Below are 21,781 nucleotides of genomic sequence, written 5' to 3' on the forward strand. Positions count from 1 at the left end.
GGGATCAAATACTTATTTCCTTCACTGTATTTTTTCCAATAATATGTCGTTTTAGCTCAAAAATTCTTATTTTCACAAGAAATAAAATACTCCATTTTGTTGCCCAATTTGTCCTGAGTGCGGCAATGCCCCATTTGTGGTGATGTACTGCCGTTTGGGCCCATGGGAGGGCTCAGAAGGAAAGGACCACCATTTGGCCTACTGGGGATTTTCTGGTGCGAAGTCATGTATGCAGAAGCCCCTGAGGTACCAGTACAGTTGAAACCCGCAAGAAGTGACCCCATTTTAAAAACTACACCCTTAAGGCATTCATCTAGAGGTGTAGTGAGCATTTTGACCGGAGACATACACCCCATAAACTGTAATGTGAGTTCTCCTGGGTACGGCAATACCCTACATGTGGCTGTTATCAGCTGCCTGGGCACACCGCAGGGCCCAGAGGGGAAAGACGAGGGGTGATAAGCTGTGCGGAGTACATCAGGGTAAGTAAAATTGGGGTAAATTATAAACCAAGGGATGTATGATAAATTTTAAAACACTCTTTCATACAGAGCTCTGTTTTTTTGGGACACGTGTCACATTGCTATATTGTGTCCTCCCTTATCCCCCTCTTATAGCAGACTTTACACCTCTTTTGACTTTTTCCTTCTTGCCAGTTTGGGGAACTTCTCCTGGAAAGTGTTGCCCTGGTACGATGCGTGTGGCCCCACTTCCAGAAGTACTGGGTGCCCCCCCCCCCCTTCTTGGTCCCTAAAGATTAGGTTCTTGATAATCACCTCTTGAAATTCCAGGAAAGTTCCCGTCTGGCCTGTACATCGACGTAGCACGTACACATTGTACAATGCCATCTGTATGATGTGCACGGCCAGCTTCTTATACCACACCGCATGGTGCTGTAGGGCTTCAGGACTTGATCTGACAAGTCCACCCCTCCCATGTACCTATTGTAGTCCAGGATGCAGACTGGTTTGGAGGTCTCTGTACTGGTACCTCGTACTGGTACATGGGTACTTGTGTGGCCATGTATTGTTGTCAATACAAGGACATCTCTCTTGTACTTGACACACAATATGTTTCTGCTAGAATGTGCCCTGCTCTCACCCCTTCTGAGTGTTTGACCAAGCAGAGTCTTAGGGAGGTCTCTCAGATTTCTTCTAGCAGTGCCGCAGGACTGGAAGCGAGGCAGTTGAAGAGTGGGACACTGGTATAAAAATTTTCCAGGTAGAGGTGGTAACCCTGGTCCAGCAGTGGGTGCACCAAATCCCACACAATTTTTGCATTAACTCCCAGTAAGGGGGGGGGGGCATTCTGGGGGCTGAATACTGCTGTCCTTCCCTTCATATATCCTAAATCTGTAGGTATACCCTGATGCACTCTCACATAGCTTATACATCTTCACGCCATACCTTGCCCTCTTACCCTTATTTAAATACTGAATGTATCGAGCAAATTTTGCCAGTAACATAAAGTCCAATGTGTCATGAGAAAACAATCTCAAAATCGCTTGGATAGGTGAAAGCATTCCGAAGTTATTACCACATAAAGTGAAACATGTCAGATTTGAAAAATGAGGCTCTGTCAGGAAGGTCAAAAGTGGGTAAAGAGGGAAGGGGTCAATGGTGGAACTGTGCTGGCACTTTAGAATAACTATCAGATGCGACACTGCTAAAAAAAAAAATGGCAGCAATAATAATTGCACTATTAATATGGGCTCTCGGCTGGCATTATTGAAGAAATAGGCTTGCACAGTTCATTAAAGAGGCTCTGTCACCACATTATAAGTGCCCTGTCTCCTACATAAGGAGATCGGCGTTGTAATGTAGGTGACAGTAATGCTTTTTATTTTAAAAAACGATCTTTTTTCACAACGTTAGGAGCGATTTTAGTTTATGCTAATGAGCTTTCTTAATGCCCATGTGGGCGTACTTTTACTTTCGACCAAGTGGGCGTTGTACAGAGGAGTGCATGATGCTGACAAATCGGCATCATGCACTCCTCTCCATTCATTTACTAGTTATATCGCTATGTGCAGCCTCATACACAAGCCCTAACATTACTACAGTGTCCTGATAATGAATACACATGACCATCCAGCCTGGACGTCATGTGTACTCAGAATCCTGACACTTCTGACTCTTTTCTGTGAGATTCCAGCAACGGATACGAAATCTCGCGAGATTACGAGGTAAACGAGATTTCGTATCCGTTGCTGTAAATCTCACAAAAAAGAGTCAGAAGTGTCAGGATTCTGAGTACACATGACGTCCAGGCTGGATTTCATGTGTATTCATTATCAGGACACTGTAGTAATGTTAGGGTTTGTGTATGAGGCTGCACATAGCGATATATCTATATCGCTAGTGCAGTGTAAATGAATGGAGAGGAGTGCATGATGCCGATTGGTCAGCGTCATGCACTCCTCTGTACAACGCCCACTTGGTCGAAAGTAGAAGTACGCCCACATGGGCATTAAGAAAGCTCATTAGCATAAACTAAAATCGCTCCTAACGTTGTGAAAAAAGATCGTTTTTTTAAATAAAAAGCATTACTGTCACCTACATTACAGCGCCCATCTCCTTATATAGGAGATAGGACACTTATAATGTGGTGACAGAGCCTCTTTAATACAAATTGTGGTCTAGCGAGTTTGTTTCTTATGTACTTTTTGTCAACGTCTTCAGAACCTTAACCCCTTCCTGACATCCGCCATATATATATATATATATATACGGCGCTGCCGGGAAGGTGTTCCCGCAAAGCGCAGTACAGTTACGTCGCAGTGATGGTGCGGGCTCAGAAGCAGAGCCGGCACCATCACCGCGGGGTGACAGTTGTATTATACAGCTGGCACCCTCCTGTAACTGCCAGGACCGGAGCTATTCTCCGATCCGGCAGATTAACACCTCAGATGCTGCGCTCAATAGAGCGCAGCATCTGACACGAACGGCAACCCAGTGACGCAATCGCTGGGTTGCTGTGGCAATCGGATGCCAGAAAATGGTGTCCGAGTCTGCCTTGTACGGGAGCCGATGAGGACCCGCCTGTGGCGCGTCCTCATAGACTTGCTGTCAATGAATAACTGACTGACAGCGCTAATACACTGCACTACGTATGTAGTGCAGTGTATTAGAGTAGCGATTTGGGGCATCAGGCCCCCATGTCCCCTAGTGGGACAAGTAAAAAAAAAAGTTAATAAAAATGTGGTAAAACAATTAAAATACAAACATTTCAAATAAAAATAAAGCTAAACTGACTTTTTTCCCATAGTAAGTCTTTTATTATGGGAAAAACCGTAAAAATTTAAAAAAAACTATACATAATTGGTATCGCCACGTCCGTAACGACCCAAACTACAAAACAATTATGTCATTTATCCCGCACGGTGAACGCCGTAAAAAAAAAACCCATGAAAAACAGCGCCAGAATCTTTGTTTTTAGGTCACATCTCCTTCCAAAAAATGCTATAAAAAGTAATCAAAAAGTCACATTTACTCCAAAATAGTACTAATAAAAAACGACAATCCGTGCCGCAAAAAATAATCCCTGACACCGCTTTGTGCACGTAAAAATAAAAAAGTTATGGGTCTTAGAATATGGCGACACAGAAAACAAATGATTTTATAAAAAAAAGTGATTTTATTGTGCAAAAGCTGCAATACATAAAAAAAAACTATATAAATTTGGTATCGCCGTAATCGTATCGACCCGCAGAATAAAGCTAACATGTAATTTAGGGCGCACTGTGGATGCCGTAAAAAAAACAATAAAAAACTATTCCAGAATTGCTTGTTTTTGGTAATTTCCTTTACCAAAAAATGAAATAAAAAGTGATCAAAAAGTCGTATGTGTTCTAAAATGGTACCAATAAAATCTACAGCCCGTCTCGCAAAAAACAAGCCCGCACACCGCTCAATCAACTGAAAAACAAAAGTTACGGCACTAGTAATGCGTTGATGAAAAAACATCTCAATGCCCAGGCCGGAGGGGAACATTCCTTCAGTTTCAGGGCCCTAGTATTTAGGAACTAGGAAAGGGAATGGACATAGCACATCTGCTGGAAGTGAGGGTGCCCGTATTATACCAGCGCAAAACGTTCCCAGTAATATTTCCCAAACTACGAAGGAGAAAAAGTCCCCAAAAGGTGCAGAGCGTTACAGAAGGGAAGTGAGAGAGAAAACCGTTTATCAGTGTGACACCGGCCTGCGCATAACGGATCGCTTCACAGCGTAACACACATCTATGGATAGTTGTATTATTTACCCCATTATTATACCCTCTTATTATGCCCTGATATACTCCGCACAGATTACATATACCCCTGATATACTCCGCATAGATTACATATGCCACCACATTATAAACGGAAATACCAGCAAAACCCCAAACAGAACTATTACCAAGCAAAATCCATGCTCAAAATGGCGGTCTTTCCCTTCTCAGCCCTACAGTGTGCCCAAACAGCAATTTATGGCCACAAGTAAGGTATTCCCATACCCGAGAGAACCCGCTTAACAATTTATGGGGTAAGATTCTCTAGGGGCACAACATATTGTGCGGTGAATGGGCAGATCAGTGGAGAAATTGCAATTTTCACTTTGCACCATCCACTGCGTATTCATTTCTGAAAAACACCTGTGGAGTCTAAATTCTCACTACACCCCTTGATAAATGCCTTTAGGGGTGTAGTTTCTAAAACGGGGTCACTTTTGTTTGGTACATCAGTGGTTTTGCAAATGCGACATGCTGTCCTCAAACCATTCCAGAAAATCTACGCTCCAAAAGATAAATTCCGCTCCTTTTCTTCCGATTGCTCCCATATACGTAAACAGCTGATTATATCCACATATGAGGTGTTACCGTACTCGGGAGATATTACTTTACAAATGTTGGGGTGCTTTTTCTTCTCTATTCCTTGTAAAAATGAAAAATGTTGATCTAAAACTACATCTTGTTGGAAAAAAAAATATTTTTCATTTTCATGGCTTAATTCTAATTCAGCAAAAAACCTTTGGGATCAAAATTTTCACTATACCCCTAGATTATTCCTCAGGGGGTGCAGTTTCCCAAATGGAGTCACTTTTGGGGTGTTTCCACTGTACTAGTACTACAGGGGCTCGGCAAATGTGACATGGCGCCCAGAAACCATTCCAAAATCCAAATGGTGCTAGTTCCATTCTGAGCCCTACCGTGTGTCCAAACAACCGTTTATTACCACATGTGGGGTATTGTTTTACTCGGGAGAAGTTGCTTTACAAATGTTGTGGTGCTTTTTCTCCTTCAGTCCTTGTGGAAATGAAAAAAAAATAGCTAAACCTACATTTTATTTGAAAAAATGTAGATTTTCATTTTAACAGTCTACTTCCAAAAATTTCTGCAAGAAACCTGTGGGGTCAAAATGCTCACTATACCCCTAGATAATTTCCTCAAGGGGTATAGTTTCCAAAATGTGGTCACTTGTTGGGGGTTTCCACTGTTTTGTCACCTCAGGGGCTTTGCAAATGTGACATGGCCTCCGCAAACCATTCCTGCTAAATTTTGAGCTCCAAGAGCCAAATGGCGCTCTTTCCCTTCTAAGCCCTGCCGTGTGTCCAAACAACCGTTGTTTACCACACGTGGGGTATTGTTTTACTCAGGAGAAATTACTCTACAAATGTTGTGGTGCTTTTTCTACTTTAGTTCTTTTGGAAATGAAAAACAATTAGCTAAACCTAGATTTATTTGAAAAAAATGTAGAGTTTTATGTTCATGGCCTAGTTCCAAAAATGTTTGCAAAAAAACTGGCGGGTCAAAATGCTTGCTACACCCCTAAATAAATTCCTCGAGGGGTGTAGTTTCCCAAATGGGGTCACTTTTGGGGGGTTTCCACTGTTTTAGTTCCACAAGACCTGTTCAAAGCTGACATGGTGCCTAAAATATATTCTAATATAAAGGAGGCCCAAAATCCACCAGGTGCTCCTTTGCTTCTGAGGCCGGTGCTTCAGTCCAGTAGCACACTAAAGCCACATGTGGGATATTTCCTAAAACTGCAGAACCTGGGCAATAAATATTGAGTTGCATTTCTTGGGTAAAACCTTCTGTGGTACAAAAAAAATGGATTCAAAATGAATTTCTAGGAAAAAAATAATGAACTTTGTAAATTTCACCTCTACATTGCCTTAATTCCTGCGCAATGTCTAAAGGGTTAAGAAACTTTCTAAATGCTGTTTTGAATACTTTGAGGGGTGCAGTTTTTAAAATGGGGTGACTTATTGGGGGTTTCTAATATAAAGGGCCCTTAAAGCCACTTCACAACTGAACTGCCCCCTGTAAAAATGGCCTTTTGACATTTTCTTGAAAATGTGAGAAATTGCTGCTAAAGTTCTAAGCCTTGTAATGTCCTAGAAAAATAAAATGATGTTCAAAAAACGATGCCAATCTAAAGCAGACATATGGGGGATGTTAGTTAGCAACATTTTTGTGTGGTATAACTGCCTGTTTTACAAGCAGATACATTTAAATTGAGAAAAATGCTAATTTTTGCAAGTTTTCGCTAAATTTTGGTGTTTTTCACAATTAAATAATGAATGTATCGGGCAAATTTTGCCAGTAACATAAAGTCCAATGTGTCACGAGAAAACAATCTCAGAATCGCTTGGATAGGTAAAAGCATTCCGGAGTTATTACCACATAAAGTGAAACATGTCAGATTGAAAAATGAGGCTCTGTCAGGAAGGTCAAAAGTGCCCAAAGAGGGAAGGGGTTAATATTACTCTAGTAGATTTCTGCCTCCAATGTTGCCTACCCCTGATGTTAATGTATTGCAATGTGATACATATTAGAGGTCTTTAGTTGTTCGTGTTGAGGCTAGCTACTTTTGTAAATGCAGTAGCCCTGCAAGGTTGTGATACATTTTGGTTATTTCTAATAACCTCACAACGGTATCTGATGTTACTCCTTGTTTTACCTGATTTGTAAGCCTTTCTAAGCATGTTTTACTTTATTATTTGGTTAAGCTTTCTTTTTGTTCTTTTTAGACAACATTGGCCCACATAATTGCCAAAAGTACCAACAAAATCAACACCCGTTTTATAACACTGTCTGCAACAAGTGCTGGCACAAGTGATGTGCGTGAAGTCATCAAGCAAGCCCAAAATGAGCTTAAATTTTTCAAGAGAAAAACAGTCCTTTTTGTGGATGAAATTCATCGCTTCAATAAGACCCAGCAGGTAAATCACTGCTGATCTGACTTTTTTTATTTTTTATTTTCTTTTCCTCCATATATTACGATTACATTTTTCAACATAAAAAAATCTATGGCATAAAAAAGGGGAAGGGAAAAGTTGAAACCCAGACCAAAGTCCGCCTGTGGATGGGTAGTAATCACACAGAACAGGGTATACATCGGAACCGACTGATAAGCATTACAGGAATGTTTACACACTGTATAGAATCTCTGAATAAAACGAACCTATAAGGTCTATAAGAAGCTCCCATCGCCATGACGATACACTGTGGAAAAAACCCCCAAAAAAAACTATTGAGAACATATAGGAACCATGAAGGAGAGGTAAAAAAAAAGTCAACTCTCCCAGGCTGAGCTTTCAGGGATGCACCCTGCATTTCTAGGTACCTTGCTGAGGTGGTGAAAGTAAACCAATAAAACCAAGGGGTGGTTTTTTTTTTAATTTCGAAGAAAAACTTTATTTTATTGTATTTAACATTTTTTACTTGTCCCCCCTAGGGGACTTGAACCAGCAATCGTTGGATCGCTTGCCCGATATACTGCAATACTGATGTATTGCAGTATATCATTATACTGGCAGGCTGACAGCAGGGCTTCATAGGAGTGCAAAGATGGTAGACCATCTGCACCCCACGATCGCGTTGTGGGGGGGTGTTGCAACGTTACAGGGGGCCTCCCCCTGTTTCTAACTACTTAAATGCTGTGTGTAAAGGTTCAGATAGCACTAGTTCTGGGTGGTGCACGAATAGGGAACCAACCCAATTCTGAATCGGAAGTATCTGGCACACAGATTGGAGTTTAAAAAGATTTTTATTTTATATTTTTGTTAGTGGCTAAGTGCAATGTTTCGGTCTTGTTGACAACCTTCAGGCACTGAGCCGTGCTGGGGACGGTGATCAGCCGCTTTACAAGGCCTAGCGCTCACACAACAGTCCCCAGCACGGCTCAGTGCCTGAAGAATGTCAACAAGACCGAAACGTTCCATTCAGCCACTGACAAAAATATAAATAAAATTATAAAAATCTTTTTCAACTCCAATCTGTTTGTCGGATACTTCTTTACTTAAATTCCGGGGTCCCGCTCATTACACTGAAGTGTCGGCTATAAGATCGCAGACACACTCGTTCTATGGAGCTATAAAGATACATTTATGGAAAACTTTATGCAGGATGTTCCGTGTTCTAACCCACTGCGAGCAGATGTGAAAATTTAAGTACAAATAATAAGAGCAGAGAAAGCAAAACAAAATCTCACATAATCACATGGCATGTTGCATTTATAGTTAGATGACCTGTCATCTGCCCAAAAAACTGCAGCTGACCTCTGATTGCTGGCGCCTCACAGATTCTGTTTCCCACTTGACTTGACAATCAAATGCCTCATTTGCATATCGGGCACTAAAACTAACAGCACGAATATCTCCGGAATAGTGGGGACTAGGGGGGGAAGAAAAAAGCGCCAGAATCCGTGAGGCGCCAGCAATCTAACTGAGATGTCAGATGCAGGTCCTCAAAGCAGAGAGCCGCAAGATTGTAACATTCTTCTAATACACTTGTATATCACTTATTGCTTTCAGGAAACATAATTTTATTTTAGAAACTTAATTTTTATCTTTAACTCTACAGCTAAGAAATGTATTTCTAGTAGAAAACTGCAGTTCCTACAGTATCGTAAGAAATGTGTTGTTTTTTTTCACACATACCTGACTATGCCAGGAGTACATATACTAGGAGTATTTTGCACAGAGTAACTAAATTGTCTCAAAATAAATGAAATGTTGAAATCTTACAATTCTACGGTTTGTCATTGCATCTTTTAGACCACTCTAAATCGCAGAGCTGTCGTGTCAAACTGTTTTATGGTCTAGGAAATGTTCCAAGCTTTATGCATTCAATGCAGATCCGCACCATTGTCATGCTCGCAAATCGGAAACCAACATCTAAGGCCATTTTCACACTGCATTATTATGGTCAGAATCGTTCATCAGTATTTGGGAAAACTAGTAGTGGAACCTACGCAATGAGTATAATGGAAATATTTGCACCTTGTGTTTGAGACCCACTACTAGTTTTGGCTTCCAATGCTAACCATAAGGTTAGGTTCACACTGAGTTTTTCGCATGCAGAAAATCTGCCTCAAAATTCCCCAGATGGGCAAAAACGCTGCGAAATACGCTTTCTCTGCCTCCCATTGATGTTAATGGCTGGTCAGGGACGTAAACGCCCGAAGATAGGGCATGTCGCTTCTTTTTCTCTCGAGACGGGTTTTCCACTCTCCGGGAAAAAACGCCCCCGCCTCCCATTGAAATCAATGGGAGGCATTTTTGGCCTTTCGTCGGAAAAAAAAAACTCTCTGAACGTACCCTAATACTGCCATGTGAAATTAGCCTTAGTGTAAAAAAAAAAAAGTTGTGTTTTAAGTCTGAATACACATCATATCTATTGTAATTTTATTTTTGGGCTATCTTTCTTGAGGCGCTCAACCTTTATAATTGACTCCTTAGCATCATCCGCCTTACATGTATGGCGGATGTGCACTTGAACAATGTGGCGTGCCGAGTACGCAGCGGGTGACGACTGTTTTAAACAGCTGACGCCCACCTGCAATGTCCATGATCGAAGATAACAGCGATCCTAGCACTTTAACCCCTCAAGTGCTGCTTCAATAGCATCCCCAGATTGCCATGGTAGCCAGAGGCCTGCATTCTCATTTTGTTAACTCCGGGCTTAATAGGAAAACACAGAAAAAGGCAATACAGTGCAATCGCATGGTAAAGTCCACCTTTTCTATGGTTATGTAGCAGGCTTTTTTTTTTACCAAGAGTAAAATAGTAAATATTATGTTGCTTCCATCATTTTTTTTTTTTCCTTTTAACCTCTTAAGGACACGGCCAATTTTGGCCTTGAGGACAGAGCAATTTTTTTACATTTCCCCTCTTTGCATCCCGACGCTCATAACTCTTTTATTTTTTGTACGACGTAGTTGTATGAGACTTTGTTTTTTGCTGGACCAGTTGTACTTTATGTAGGTACCATTTTTTGGTACAAATATATTATTGTTTAATTTCTATAAATTTTTATTTTGGCGAATATGCCGGAAAAAAAGCAGTTCCGCTGCAGTTTTAATTATTTTTATTTTTTTTACACCATACACCGATCATCATAAATAATGTTATACATTTGTTGTACAGGTTGTTACGGTCGTGGCGATACCAAATATGTCTCTTATTTCATGTTTTGGGACTTATCTTTTAAAAAGTTTATGTATTATAAAAAAAGTGTTTCTGTGTATTTTTTTTACTTTTTATTTATTTATCATTAATTTTTTTTTACATTCATTTAACTTTTTTTTTTAATCCCATAAAGGGATTTATCATTTTGATTTTGTAACTAATGTAGTGGCATAGATCTATATGCCAGTACATTAGCCTGTTACTGATTGTACACAGGCAGTTGTTAGGGCATACCTCAGTATGCCCTAACAGGAAATATGTTCAGACAGCCCTGGGGTCCTTCACTGGACCCTGGGCTGTCTGGCCATACGAGTTGTGGGCTTTGATCGCGTCAGTTATATTCTGTGACGCGATCAATGTGCAGTCCCCCCTCTTTGAATGCCGCGATCAGCTTTCATCGCGGCGTTCAAAGGGTTAACGGCGGAGAGAAGATGTTTCTCTCCTCTCCGCTGTCAGAGCGGGGCCGTGGCTGTGTATTACAGCCGTTGCCCCGCTCTCGATCGCGCGCACAGACGCGCGCAGGGACGGCTGTCACACAGGACGAGTATGCTCGTCCTAATGCGCGAAGTGCTCGCCGCTCAGGACGAGCATACTCGTCCTGTGTCGGCAACCAGTTAAATAAAATACTAGTATTTGCTATTTATTTTTCTCAAAGAGTGATACAAATGATAACTGAAAAGTACAAATATAGAAAATGTATTCAATTCATATGACAATATGTATTACAAAGTTAGGCTTTGTTCACATCTGCGTCAGTGCTCCGTTCCGACGTTCCGTCAAAATTTTCCATCGGAACGGAGACCTGACACAGATGTGACCACAGCCTTAGTTGCAGATTTCTCTTGAATAGGAAGTTTGATATTGGAAAATTAACAGAACGTGCAAATAGATAAAACAAATAATATTCTAATCAGTTTCGGTTGTTTACTTGAATCAAGGAGCACTTCATTTTTGACACCCTATCAAAATATACCCAAATGGACTGTAAGACTATATTATAAGATGAAAAATGTGCTCAAATTCCACTGGATACACAAAGCTTATCTGGTATTAGAAGATAAGTATGGAAGCGATCACGCACACTTAGGATGGTTATGTTAAGCTTGCAGAAACGCTGTATATGCTGTATCATGATGTGAGAAGATTTTAGCATATTCTAAATTCCTCATGGAACGCATGCAATGTGTAGCATCTTGTAGCTCCTGATCTCTTTACATATCTATCTCCCTTCCTGAAAATTCCAAATATACCTGATCCACCGCTTTCCATGTGTGTCCTGTAGACAAGTGTTTCATAGTCCTGACTTAATCTGTGCAGTACATATGTTGAAATGTGTGTACTTACTCAGGATATTTCTGATGTTCTTTTTGCTTCCCTCCCATGCCCAGGACACGTTTCTACCACACGTTGAGTGTGGAACAATCACTCTTATTGGAGCAACAACCGAGAATCCCTCTTTCCAGGTGAACGCTGCTTTGTTAAGCCGTTGCAGAGTTCTTGTTCTGGAGAAGCTCTCTGTGGAAGCGATGGAAGCAATTTTGAAGCGAGCAGTGTGCTCTTTGGGAATCCAGGTACTGCAGGATGATGAGCAAGCGGAGTGCAGTAGCAGTGATACCTCAGAGTAAGTGATAGAGCAACAGACGGCATCGGTACTCTAAAAAAGAAGGGTCTTATTTGTCAAGTGGCCAAGAAAGGGGAGGGTGCAGAGGAGGGGGGGGGGGGTTGTTGAACAGCAACTTGTTGCAGTAGACTAAAAGTGTCTACACATTAGTGTCCCTTCTGCTACTCGAATTCACTGATAAGGAAAAACAGTTTGCTAGGCTCCTTTTATGTGCCCAGGTCAATTTGGACTATTTATTGTGCTAAATTAACTTTGGGGCCAGGATCACACACCGTTTGGAGGCTGTTTTTGTGGCAGTTTTTTGGCTTAGTTTCTTTTTTAGCCAAACTCCGAAGCGGCCACAAAAGAAAGGAGATCCATCATCAGTCTTTTCTTTATAACTTTTCCTCCTTTTGGATCCACTTCTGGCTTTGGTGAAAAAATAACTGCATAAATACTTTGTGTGATTCTGGTCTAGATGTTGGTGTTGATTCTTTAAAATGCAAAGGTTTAAGTTTTTGTTTTAGGCCTTATTCACACCTATATAATTCAATGTGGCCGTTCACACGGCGTTGTTCCAACGGACCGTGTGAAGGGTCTGTGAGAAAATAAGACATGTCCTATTTTTTCACGCATCTCTCCATAGACTGTAGTCTATGGGGGATGCGTGACATCGCGTCCCGCAGCACAGCGAATGGATTCACCTCGGACGTAAAAAATGCCAGTTTTTCATGTCCGAGATATGCAACGCCCATCTGAATCTAGCCTTACGGTTAGGTATTTATTAACGAAGCCAGAAATAAGATTCCGGTAAAGATATTTTTATTTTTTGTCCTGTATTATTATATTTTAAGTATAAGGCCCTGTTCACACAGTTTTTTGCAGGCAGAAAATTCTGCCTAGAAAAATCAGCGCCGGTTTTTTTAAGTGGATTTGCACCACAGGCTGGTTCTATTTACGCTTTTTTTTTTTTTTTTTTTTACTTTCAACTGGCAAAGGAAAAAACGGTGCGTTTTTTGCTAAAAAAAAAAAAAAAACCCGCAGCAGAAACCGATGCGGACGTTTTTTCTGTTTAACAATTAATTGGTGTTTTTGAGGCGGAAAACACCTCAAGATAGGGCATGTCACATGTTTTTTTTCTGCTTGCAGGAAAAAACGCCTCCACCTCCCATTGGAATCAATAGGAGGCACTTTCGGACGCTTTTTGACGCGGTTTCCATGGCAAAAGATGCGTAAACAAAACTCAGTGTGAACAGGGCCTAAGGAGCTTTTTTTTGGCATAGAAGTCTGCCATATTTTTCACCGAAGTTATAGGGCACTGTACACCATCACCTAAAGGAGAGTCTAAGGTGCTGAATGTAAAGTACTGTTTTTTTTTCCTTTTTTAAAGTTTTTTATGGTTTATGAGCGGTATATCTTTTTACACCTTTTTCTTTTTCAAAGTACGTCTGAAAGCTGCACCACAAACAAACCCCATGTAAATAGATTTTTTGTATCCGCTTTTTTGTTATGGTGATTCCAATTGTATTATTTCATATAACTGTTTCTATGGAAAACTGCAGTAACCGTTTCCAATACTGTCGTTTTCTACATTGAAGTCTATACTGTAACAAAACGAATATGAAAAAATGGAAGAAAAAAAACAGCATGATAACATGCAGTATTTAACCATGTCTGTGACTAAGATTCCATAAAACCCCCTTCACTACAGTGTAACATCTTGCTGCTGCTCTAAATTACTGCAAAAACATGGCACAGCTGTCCCATGTGACTGACCTTAGGGAATTACTGTTTATGCAATGGTTTCATCAAGTCTCTTGGCTGGATACAGCATGTTCACTGCAGATTTTCTAAACATCTCCGTATTGCCTATGGGATTATTCTGTTTGCCCTTCTGTAATTTATATCTCTGGTCCCTTTTCTGCAGACATTATTACTTATTGTATTTCCCCATCCTCCTTTCCAAACCGATATATCAATGCGGAAAGCATGTGTGTGTATGGAAACTTTGGGAAGCACAGAGTGTTATTAAATGCATGCAAAAGTATCACATTACTGTGTGCACAAGAAGGGATTCCCTCAGCCCTTTGAATTTCATTCCTGTCATTGCCGATGCCAGTGCTCCGCATATCAATCATTTTAGCCTGTTGGAAGACTCTTTTTAGCCACATAGCACACAATATGATACACATTGCATGCTTGTAGTGTAAATACTGTGACCTTGGTTACACTTGCTTCCTGCGGAACAAAATATGCAGATTGTTTTTACAGTCTTAACAATTCCATTTGGTTACTTTTATTTAAATAGATTATGTTAGAAATGAATGATTGCTTTCATTTTATTAAGGGGAGTCTGACCAGGATAGACTCCTTTTATAACTGCTGTACTGGACAACAGTTCAGGGTGCCCATTCTCTATGTGTGATGTACATAAATTAGTGGTGCATGATTGGCTGAGAGGCACCAAGTGACTGCATCCAAAGCACCTTTTATTTGTGAAGAAGGCTTACGAACATAGGAACACAGAAATTGTGCTCATATAACTGAGAAAACCTATTTGGTCAGGGACTAGATACAGACATTTTGGCTGGTACAAGCCGCGTGTACACATGACATGCATGTGACTGTTGCGAAGCAATATTTCTTTCTGTATGGGAAAAGAGAAGGCATGGGATAAAAAATAGTTGCATGTATGTTGCTTAACTAAAACTGTTGTTGGATAGTTGCTGTTGCAGCTATTGTGCAACAAAACTGTTACGCCTTATTCACACGACAGGGTCCCGCCCGAGCCCTAGTGTCGGCCAATAAAATCGGCTGCTTTTCCCGGCTAGTTTGCATTAGTTTTGCATCCGTTCCGGGCCAGGCATATCTGAACAGTGACATCAGGGCCAACTGAGTGTTCGGGGATTCCGCTTCAGGAGTTTCCCCTGATGTCACTGCCCAGATATGGACAGAGACATCAAGTGCTCTGTCCAAGAGCGGAATCCCTGAACACACGGGGATTCCGCTCCTTCAGGGAACTAAAGTGGGGCTAGCACATAGCAAAGCAGGGAGATACCTCCCTGCTCTGCTATAGTGGCGTCGCTACAGTAGTAGTAGCAGCAGCTGCTAGCGGCGCCATCGGCTATGGAAGGTGTCGCCGGGCCAGGACGCTTTTAAAACAAGCAGGGTAAGGGAGCCAGCGCAGTGCTCCCTTCCACCTGCTGTACACCCGGGCCCTGCCACACAGTACCCCTGTATACAGCACCCCCACATTGTAGAAACTTACCTCCAGCATTCAGCGATTCGTCCAAATGGCATAAACTCCTCCTCCTCACATGCACTCTGCGCTGTGAGGAGGGAGCGAGCGATGGAATACATGGCCATCACTCGGGACACATTCCGGTGATGGCCGTGTATTACCCGGCCCCATAGACTTCTATGGGAGCCGGGCGGCCGGGTAAACTGCCGAAAATAGGACATGTCCCATTTTTTGACGGCCAGGTTTCCCGGGCCGTCAAAAAATCGGTCGTGTGAATAGCCCCATTAGGGGTCTATTGTTCCTACTGCAGCCGGGTGACGTCCATTTTATGAACTGCCGTCACCCGGCCGGGAAACCCTGTCGTGTGAATAAGGGCTTACTACAGCCTTGAAGGTGTAATTACATTAGATTAGTTTTTAGTTTTAATATATTTATTTATTTTTGCTGTGATTTTGCTACAATTATAAAATTTGACCCAAAAAAATAAATATCAAAGAAGTGACTTGCAAATATCCCCTATGAAAAGAATTCTATTAATAAAAAAAAAAAAAGTTTTCAGCAATCCCGAACTACTCGACACAGCCACATAAATTTATAATTGCTTATTCACTTTCTGGCCCAGTTTCCACGGATTCTGTGTCTGTCCTTACTTATGTACAAATCTTCATATTTTATTATCCTAAATGGGTATTCAGAACAAAGACCTTTCTGACAAATCCATGGTCACTCTACACATGTTTATTTGACATGGTAACAGCCGAACAAATGCTCTCCTCATCCGCAGCATTTATGACGCAACTAGCTGACAATCTGCTGTGGAAAATCTGCACCGTTTCATGTGTTTCTCTACTGAGGAAAATAGTGCGTGTTTTTGGTGCGTTTTTTTCAAGGGCTGTGTGATGGTGATATTTCTTCTTCCTGTGATGTCATTTCCACCCCTGTAAGAAATTCCACAGTGTTTCCACTGTAAACTACGCAGTAAATCAGAAAAACTTAAGGCAATCGGTCCACTTTCCGCAGCAATAGTTGACATTCTGCGGAACTAAAATTACGCTCCGCAGGGGAATTTCTGGACTGAATTTTTCCACAGCGTGTGGATAATATTTGTCAATCACACCCACTTTGCTGCTACTGCATTCCGCTGCATATGTTCCATCCGCAGTTCCGGATGTAAAATACTTAGTAAATCTGTTTTGTGTGAACGAGCCCTTAGACATTTTACATTTAACCCCTTAATGACCAGCCTATTTTAAACCTTAATGACCAAGCCATTTTTTAAGTTTTTCCATCGTCGCATTCCAAGAGCTATAACTTTTTTATTTTTGCGTCGACATAGCTGTATAAGGTCTTGTTTTTTGTGAGACAAGTTCTATTTTTTTATTGCCACCATTTTGAGGTACATATTATTTATTGATTAACTTTTTTTGGGGGGGGGGAATAGAAAAAAACCTGAAATTTCGCCACTCTTTTTCGCGTCTTAAATCTACACCGTTTACCGTGTGGTATAAATAACACAACTTTATTCAGCGGGTTGTTACGATTGCAACAATACAAAATTTGTATAGTTTTTGTATGTTTTACTACTTTTACACAGTAAAAAACACTTTTTTTTTCAAAATTATTTGTTTTTGTGTGTCCATATTTGAAGAGCCATAACTTTTTTTTATTGTTCCGCCGATTCAGTTGTATGAGGGCTTTTTTTGCGCGAAGACTTGTAGTTTTTATTGGTACCATTTTGGAGTAGATGCGACTTTTTGATCACTTTTTATCACATTTTTTTTAAGGCAGGATTCACAGAAAACAGCAATTTTTCCATAGTTTTTTATTTAAGTTTTTACGGCGTTCACCATGCGGGTTAATTAATGTAATAGTTTTATAGTCGGGGTCATTAAGGACGCGGTGATACCAAATATGTGTAACTTTTTTACTTTTATTTTGTTTTTTTAATAGTAAAGCATTTTGTAAGGGGAAAAAGTGGGTTTTTCCTTTTTTTTTTTTTTTTCACTTTTTTTTATTAACTTAAACTTTTTTTTACTAGTCCCACTAGGGAACTTTAATATGCGATTCTCCGATCACTATTATAATACACTGCAATACTTTTGTATTGCAGTGTATTACTGCCTGTCTGTTTAAAACGGTCAGGCATCTGCTAGGTCATGCCTCTGGCATGACCTAGCAGGCATTCGCTACAGGCAGACCTGGGGGCCTTTATTAGGCCCCCGGCTGCCATCGGAGACAGACACTCGGCGATCTTATCGCCGGGTGTCGGTGGGATGAGAGGGAGCTCCCTCCCTCTCTCCAAAACAACTCAGATGCGGTGCATGCTTTTGAGCACCGCATCTGAAGGGTTAAACGGGTGAGATCAATACTTATATCGATCGCACTCGTTTGAGCAGGGACGCCCCCAGCCCTCAGCTGCCTCTAGCAGCCGAGAGCAGAGAGATTTGACGCTCCCTGCTCTGTTTATTTATCCTGATTCAGGGCCGTAAAAAGGCTTATGCATCAGAATAAAGCCCGTTAGTGACAGACATGAAAAGGCATATTAGCGGTCACTAACGGGTTAAAGAAATTACATCGGAAGTGCCATAATTATCTTTTGTGCGAACATGTCACTGAATTGTTGCTTGCTTTCGTTTTCTTCCCTTAACCCCTTCCCGACATTTTTTGTAAGTATAAGTCATGGAAAGCCAGTGCTTCCCGCAAAATGACGTATACTTACGACAAATGCATGGCACCGGCTCAGAAGCTGAGTCGGTGCCATCATCCCCGGATGTCCGCTGTATCTGTGCCCTGCAATCGCACGACTGCCGACTGCAGTTATGACAACAGGAGACCTAACAATGGCCTCCAATCTGCCATTACGGAAGCCGATTAGGCCCTGCCGGAAGGTGAAGCCTAATCGGCTTGCTGTCAGTGAATGACTGACAGATCTAATACATTGTGCAATGTATTAGAAAAAAAATCTGACCGTTGGACCTTCAAGTCCCCTAGTGGGACTAAAGTAAAGTAAAAAAAAAAAAAAGTTGTAAAAAATCGCCCTTTTTCACTTATCAAGTCCTTTTTATTATTGAAAAAAATAAATAAACCATACATATTTGGTATCGCCGTGACCATAACGACCTAAACTATAAAAATATTATGTTCTTTATTCCACGCGTTGAACGGAGTAAAAAAAAAAAACCCGTAAAAAACAATGCCAGAATTTCTGTTTTTGGTCACTTTGCGCTACATAAATTGAAATAAAAAGTGATCAAAAAGTCGCATGTATCCAAAAATGGTGCCTATAAAAACTATAGCTCGCCTCGCAAAAATACAAGCCCTCATACAGCTCAGTCTGCGAAAAAATTCAAAATTAAAAAGTAATGGTTCTCACAACATGGTGACACAAAAAATGTTTTTCCCAAAAGTTGTAAAACATAAAAAAATGCTATAAATTGGGTATCGCCGGAATCGTACTGACCCGCAGAATAAAGTGAAATGTAATTTATAACGCATAGTGAACGCTGTATAAAAAAACTATGCCAGAATTGCTGTTTTTTGTTCACCTTGCCTCCCAAACAATAGGATAAAAAGTGATCAAAAAGTCGCATGTACCCCAAAATGGTACCAATAATAACTACAGCTCGTCCCGCAAAATAACAGCCCTTATACCACTACATCTATGAAAAAATAAAATTTAGTTAAGGCTCCAATAAGTCATGAAATAAAAATATGCGGTTGTGTAGATCAGAGGGGAACATTTCTTCTGCTTCAAGAGGCGATTTATCGGGGCCCTAAAATTGGGGAACCAGGAAGGGGAGGGCCCAAACATATCTGCTAGAAGCGAGGGCGCCCGTATTATACCAGGACAACACTTCCCAGCAAAATTCCCCAAACTGCAAAGGTGCAGAGTGTGGACCAAAAGGGGGATAAGAAAGGACCTTGATCCGTGCGACAACGGCCTGTGCAGAAAGGATTGTGTCACAGCGTAACACACATCAATGGATTATTTTATTGTTTACTCCATTATTATACCACCTGACTTTGCCCCTGATGTACTCTGCCTGGCTTACATGTGCCCGCACATTATAAACTGAAATACCAGTAATACTCAAACAAAACTACTACCAAGCTTCAAAAGCCAAATGGCGCTCCCACCCATCTGAACCCAAATAGCAGTTTCCTTCCACATATATGGCACTGTCATACCCGGGAGAACCCGTTTAACAATTTTTGGGGTGTCTCTCCAGTGGCATAAGCTGGGCACGACATAATTGACACTGAATTGGCATATCTAGGGAAACATTTGAATTTTTACTTTGCACCATCCGCGGCGCAATCATTTATGGAAAAGACCTGTGGGGTGAAAATGCTCACTACACCCCTTAATAAATGCCTTGAGGGGTGTAGTTTCTAAAATGGGGTCACTTCTTAGGTATTCTATTATTTCACATCAGAGTTCTGCAATTGTGAACCAATACTTTATATGTCGCCAAATTAGGCCTCAATTTTACATGGTACTCTTTCACTCCTGAGCCCTGTCGAATGTCCAGGCAAAAGAATAGGACGCCATGTAGGGTGATTCTAAAACCGGGAAACACTGCATAATAATTAGAGAGCTGTCTTGTTATGGTGGCACAAGCTGGGTATCACATATTGGCATATCTATTGAGAAATCCCATTTTCAGTCTGCAATATCGAGTGCGCACTAATTTCTGGAAAACTCCTGCGGGGTTAACATGCTCACTACACCCCTAGGTGAATATCTTGAGGGGTGTAGTTTCCAAAATGGGGTCACTTTTGGGGGCTTTCAACTGTTTTGGTCCACAGGGGTTTTGCAAATGCGACGTAGCGACCAGAAACCAATCCAGCAAAATCTGTACTCTGAAAGCCAAATGGAGCTCCTTCCCTTCTGAACCCTGCCGTGTGCCCAAAAATGTGTTTATGACCACATATGGGAAAACTGTCACTAATGAAGAAACATCAGTGGCTGTCCTAGCTTCATTCAGCAAGAGCCCACAGCGTAGCACTCGCCCCATGTCACTGGAGAGTGGCATCAGTCGAACATCCCTTCGGCGGATATTAGCTACTCACAAATGGCACCCTTACAAACTCCAGCTGCTGCAGCATCTCAACGAGGATGACCCAGATCGGCGCACTGAATTTGCAGAATTGGCAAAACAAAAATTGGAACAGGACCCTCAGTTTACACAGAACATTTTGTTCAGTGATGAGGCAAACTTTTATGTGAATGGTGAAGTTAACAAACAAAACCACCGCTATTGGTCTGACACTAACCCACATTGGATAGATCCCTCCAAGACTGTTGGAACACAAAAATTGATGGTATGGTGTGGTATATGGGGTACAAAGATAGTGTGGCCATTCTTCATCAATGGAAACCTCAAGGCTACGGGATATCTGAAATTGCTACATGATGATGTGTTTCCCTCTTTAGCTGGCACGTTCCCTGAGTTTTTCCAGCAAGATGGTGCACCACCACATTATGGGTGTCAGGTCCGAGCATTCCTAGATGAACAGTTTCCTGGAAAGTGGATTGGTCGTCGTTGGCCAGTTGAATGGCCCCCTAGGTCTCCCGATCTGTCCCCCTTAGACTTTTATCTTTGGGGTCATCTGAAGGCAATTGTCTATGCTGTGAAGATACGAGATGTGCAGCAACTGAAACTACGGATACTGGAAGCCTGTGCTAGCATTGCTTCTGCGGTGTTGCTATCAGTGTGTGAAGAAGAGGGTTGCATTGACAATCCAACACAATGGGCAGCACTTTGAACACATTTTATAAGTGGTCAGAAACTTGTAAATAACTCATGAAAGAATAAAGTAACATTAAAACCAAGCACACCATTGTTTTTCTTGTGAAATTCTCGATAAGTTTGATGTCACATAACCCTCTTCCCATTGAAAAAACTAAAGTTGGATACAAAATGGCAGACTTCAAAATGGCCGCCATGGTCAACACCCAGCTTGAAAAGTTTCCCCCCTCCCATATACTAATGTGCCACAAACAGGAAGTTAATATCACCAACCATTCCCATTTTATTTAGGTGTATCCATATAAATGGCCCACCCTGTGTTTATTATAGAGTTGCCTAATCATTATAGAAGGGAGGATGTTCTTTTGGAACAGTATCTACCCCAGTATTACTCTTGTATCTGGAGGTTATTAATTACAATAAAGTGAAACATGTCATTTGAAAAATGAGGCTCTGTCAGGAAGGTCAAAAGTGGCTAAAGAGGGAAGGGGTTAAAAGCTATGTACACCTTTTTGAAATCATGTGTTTTTTTGTTTTGTTTTTTTAATAAATAAAAATGTATCAGCGTGTTCGGTGCAACTTTCTAAATACTTTTTATTAAAAAAATATTTTTACTTTTAGATGCAGTTGCTTTGAGAACACATCACCTCTGGAATATTTTTTTTTTGTTATAGGAATTCATGAAATTGACTGATGGATCCTTCTGTCTGAATCTCAATAGAAGGCCCCATGC

General features: G+C 41.1%; 1 protein-coding gene across 3 annotated transcripts in view; it reads left to right on the top strand.

The window, feature by feature from the left end:
* The window catches only part of WRNIP1 (WRN helicase interacting protein 1), a 118,365-nt gene that overhangs the window by 33,256 nt on the left and 63,328 nt on the right, over positions 1-21,781 (top strand). For all 3 annotated transcript variants that reach the window (XM_075826697.1, XM_075826695.1, XM_075826696.1), the window contains exons 2-3: positions 7,014-7,205; positions 11,843-12,075. In XM_075826697.1, the coding sequence (XP_075682812.1) occupies positions 7,014-7,205; positions 11,843-12,075 (425 nt within the window). The remainder of the gene's footprint in view (positions 1-7,013; positions 7,206-11,842; positions 12,076-21,781) is intronic.

The sequence above is a fragment of the Rhinoderma darwinii genome, chromosome 5 (genome assembly GCF_050947455.1).
Source record: "Rhinoderma darwinii isolate aRhiDar2 chromosome 5, aRhiDar2.hap1, whole genome shotgun sequence".
Lineage (NCBI taxonomy): Eukaryota > Metazoa > Chordata > Amphibia > Anura > Rhinodermatidae > Rhinoderma > Rhinoderma darwinii.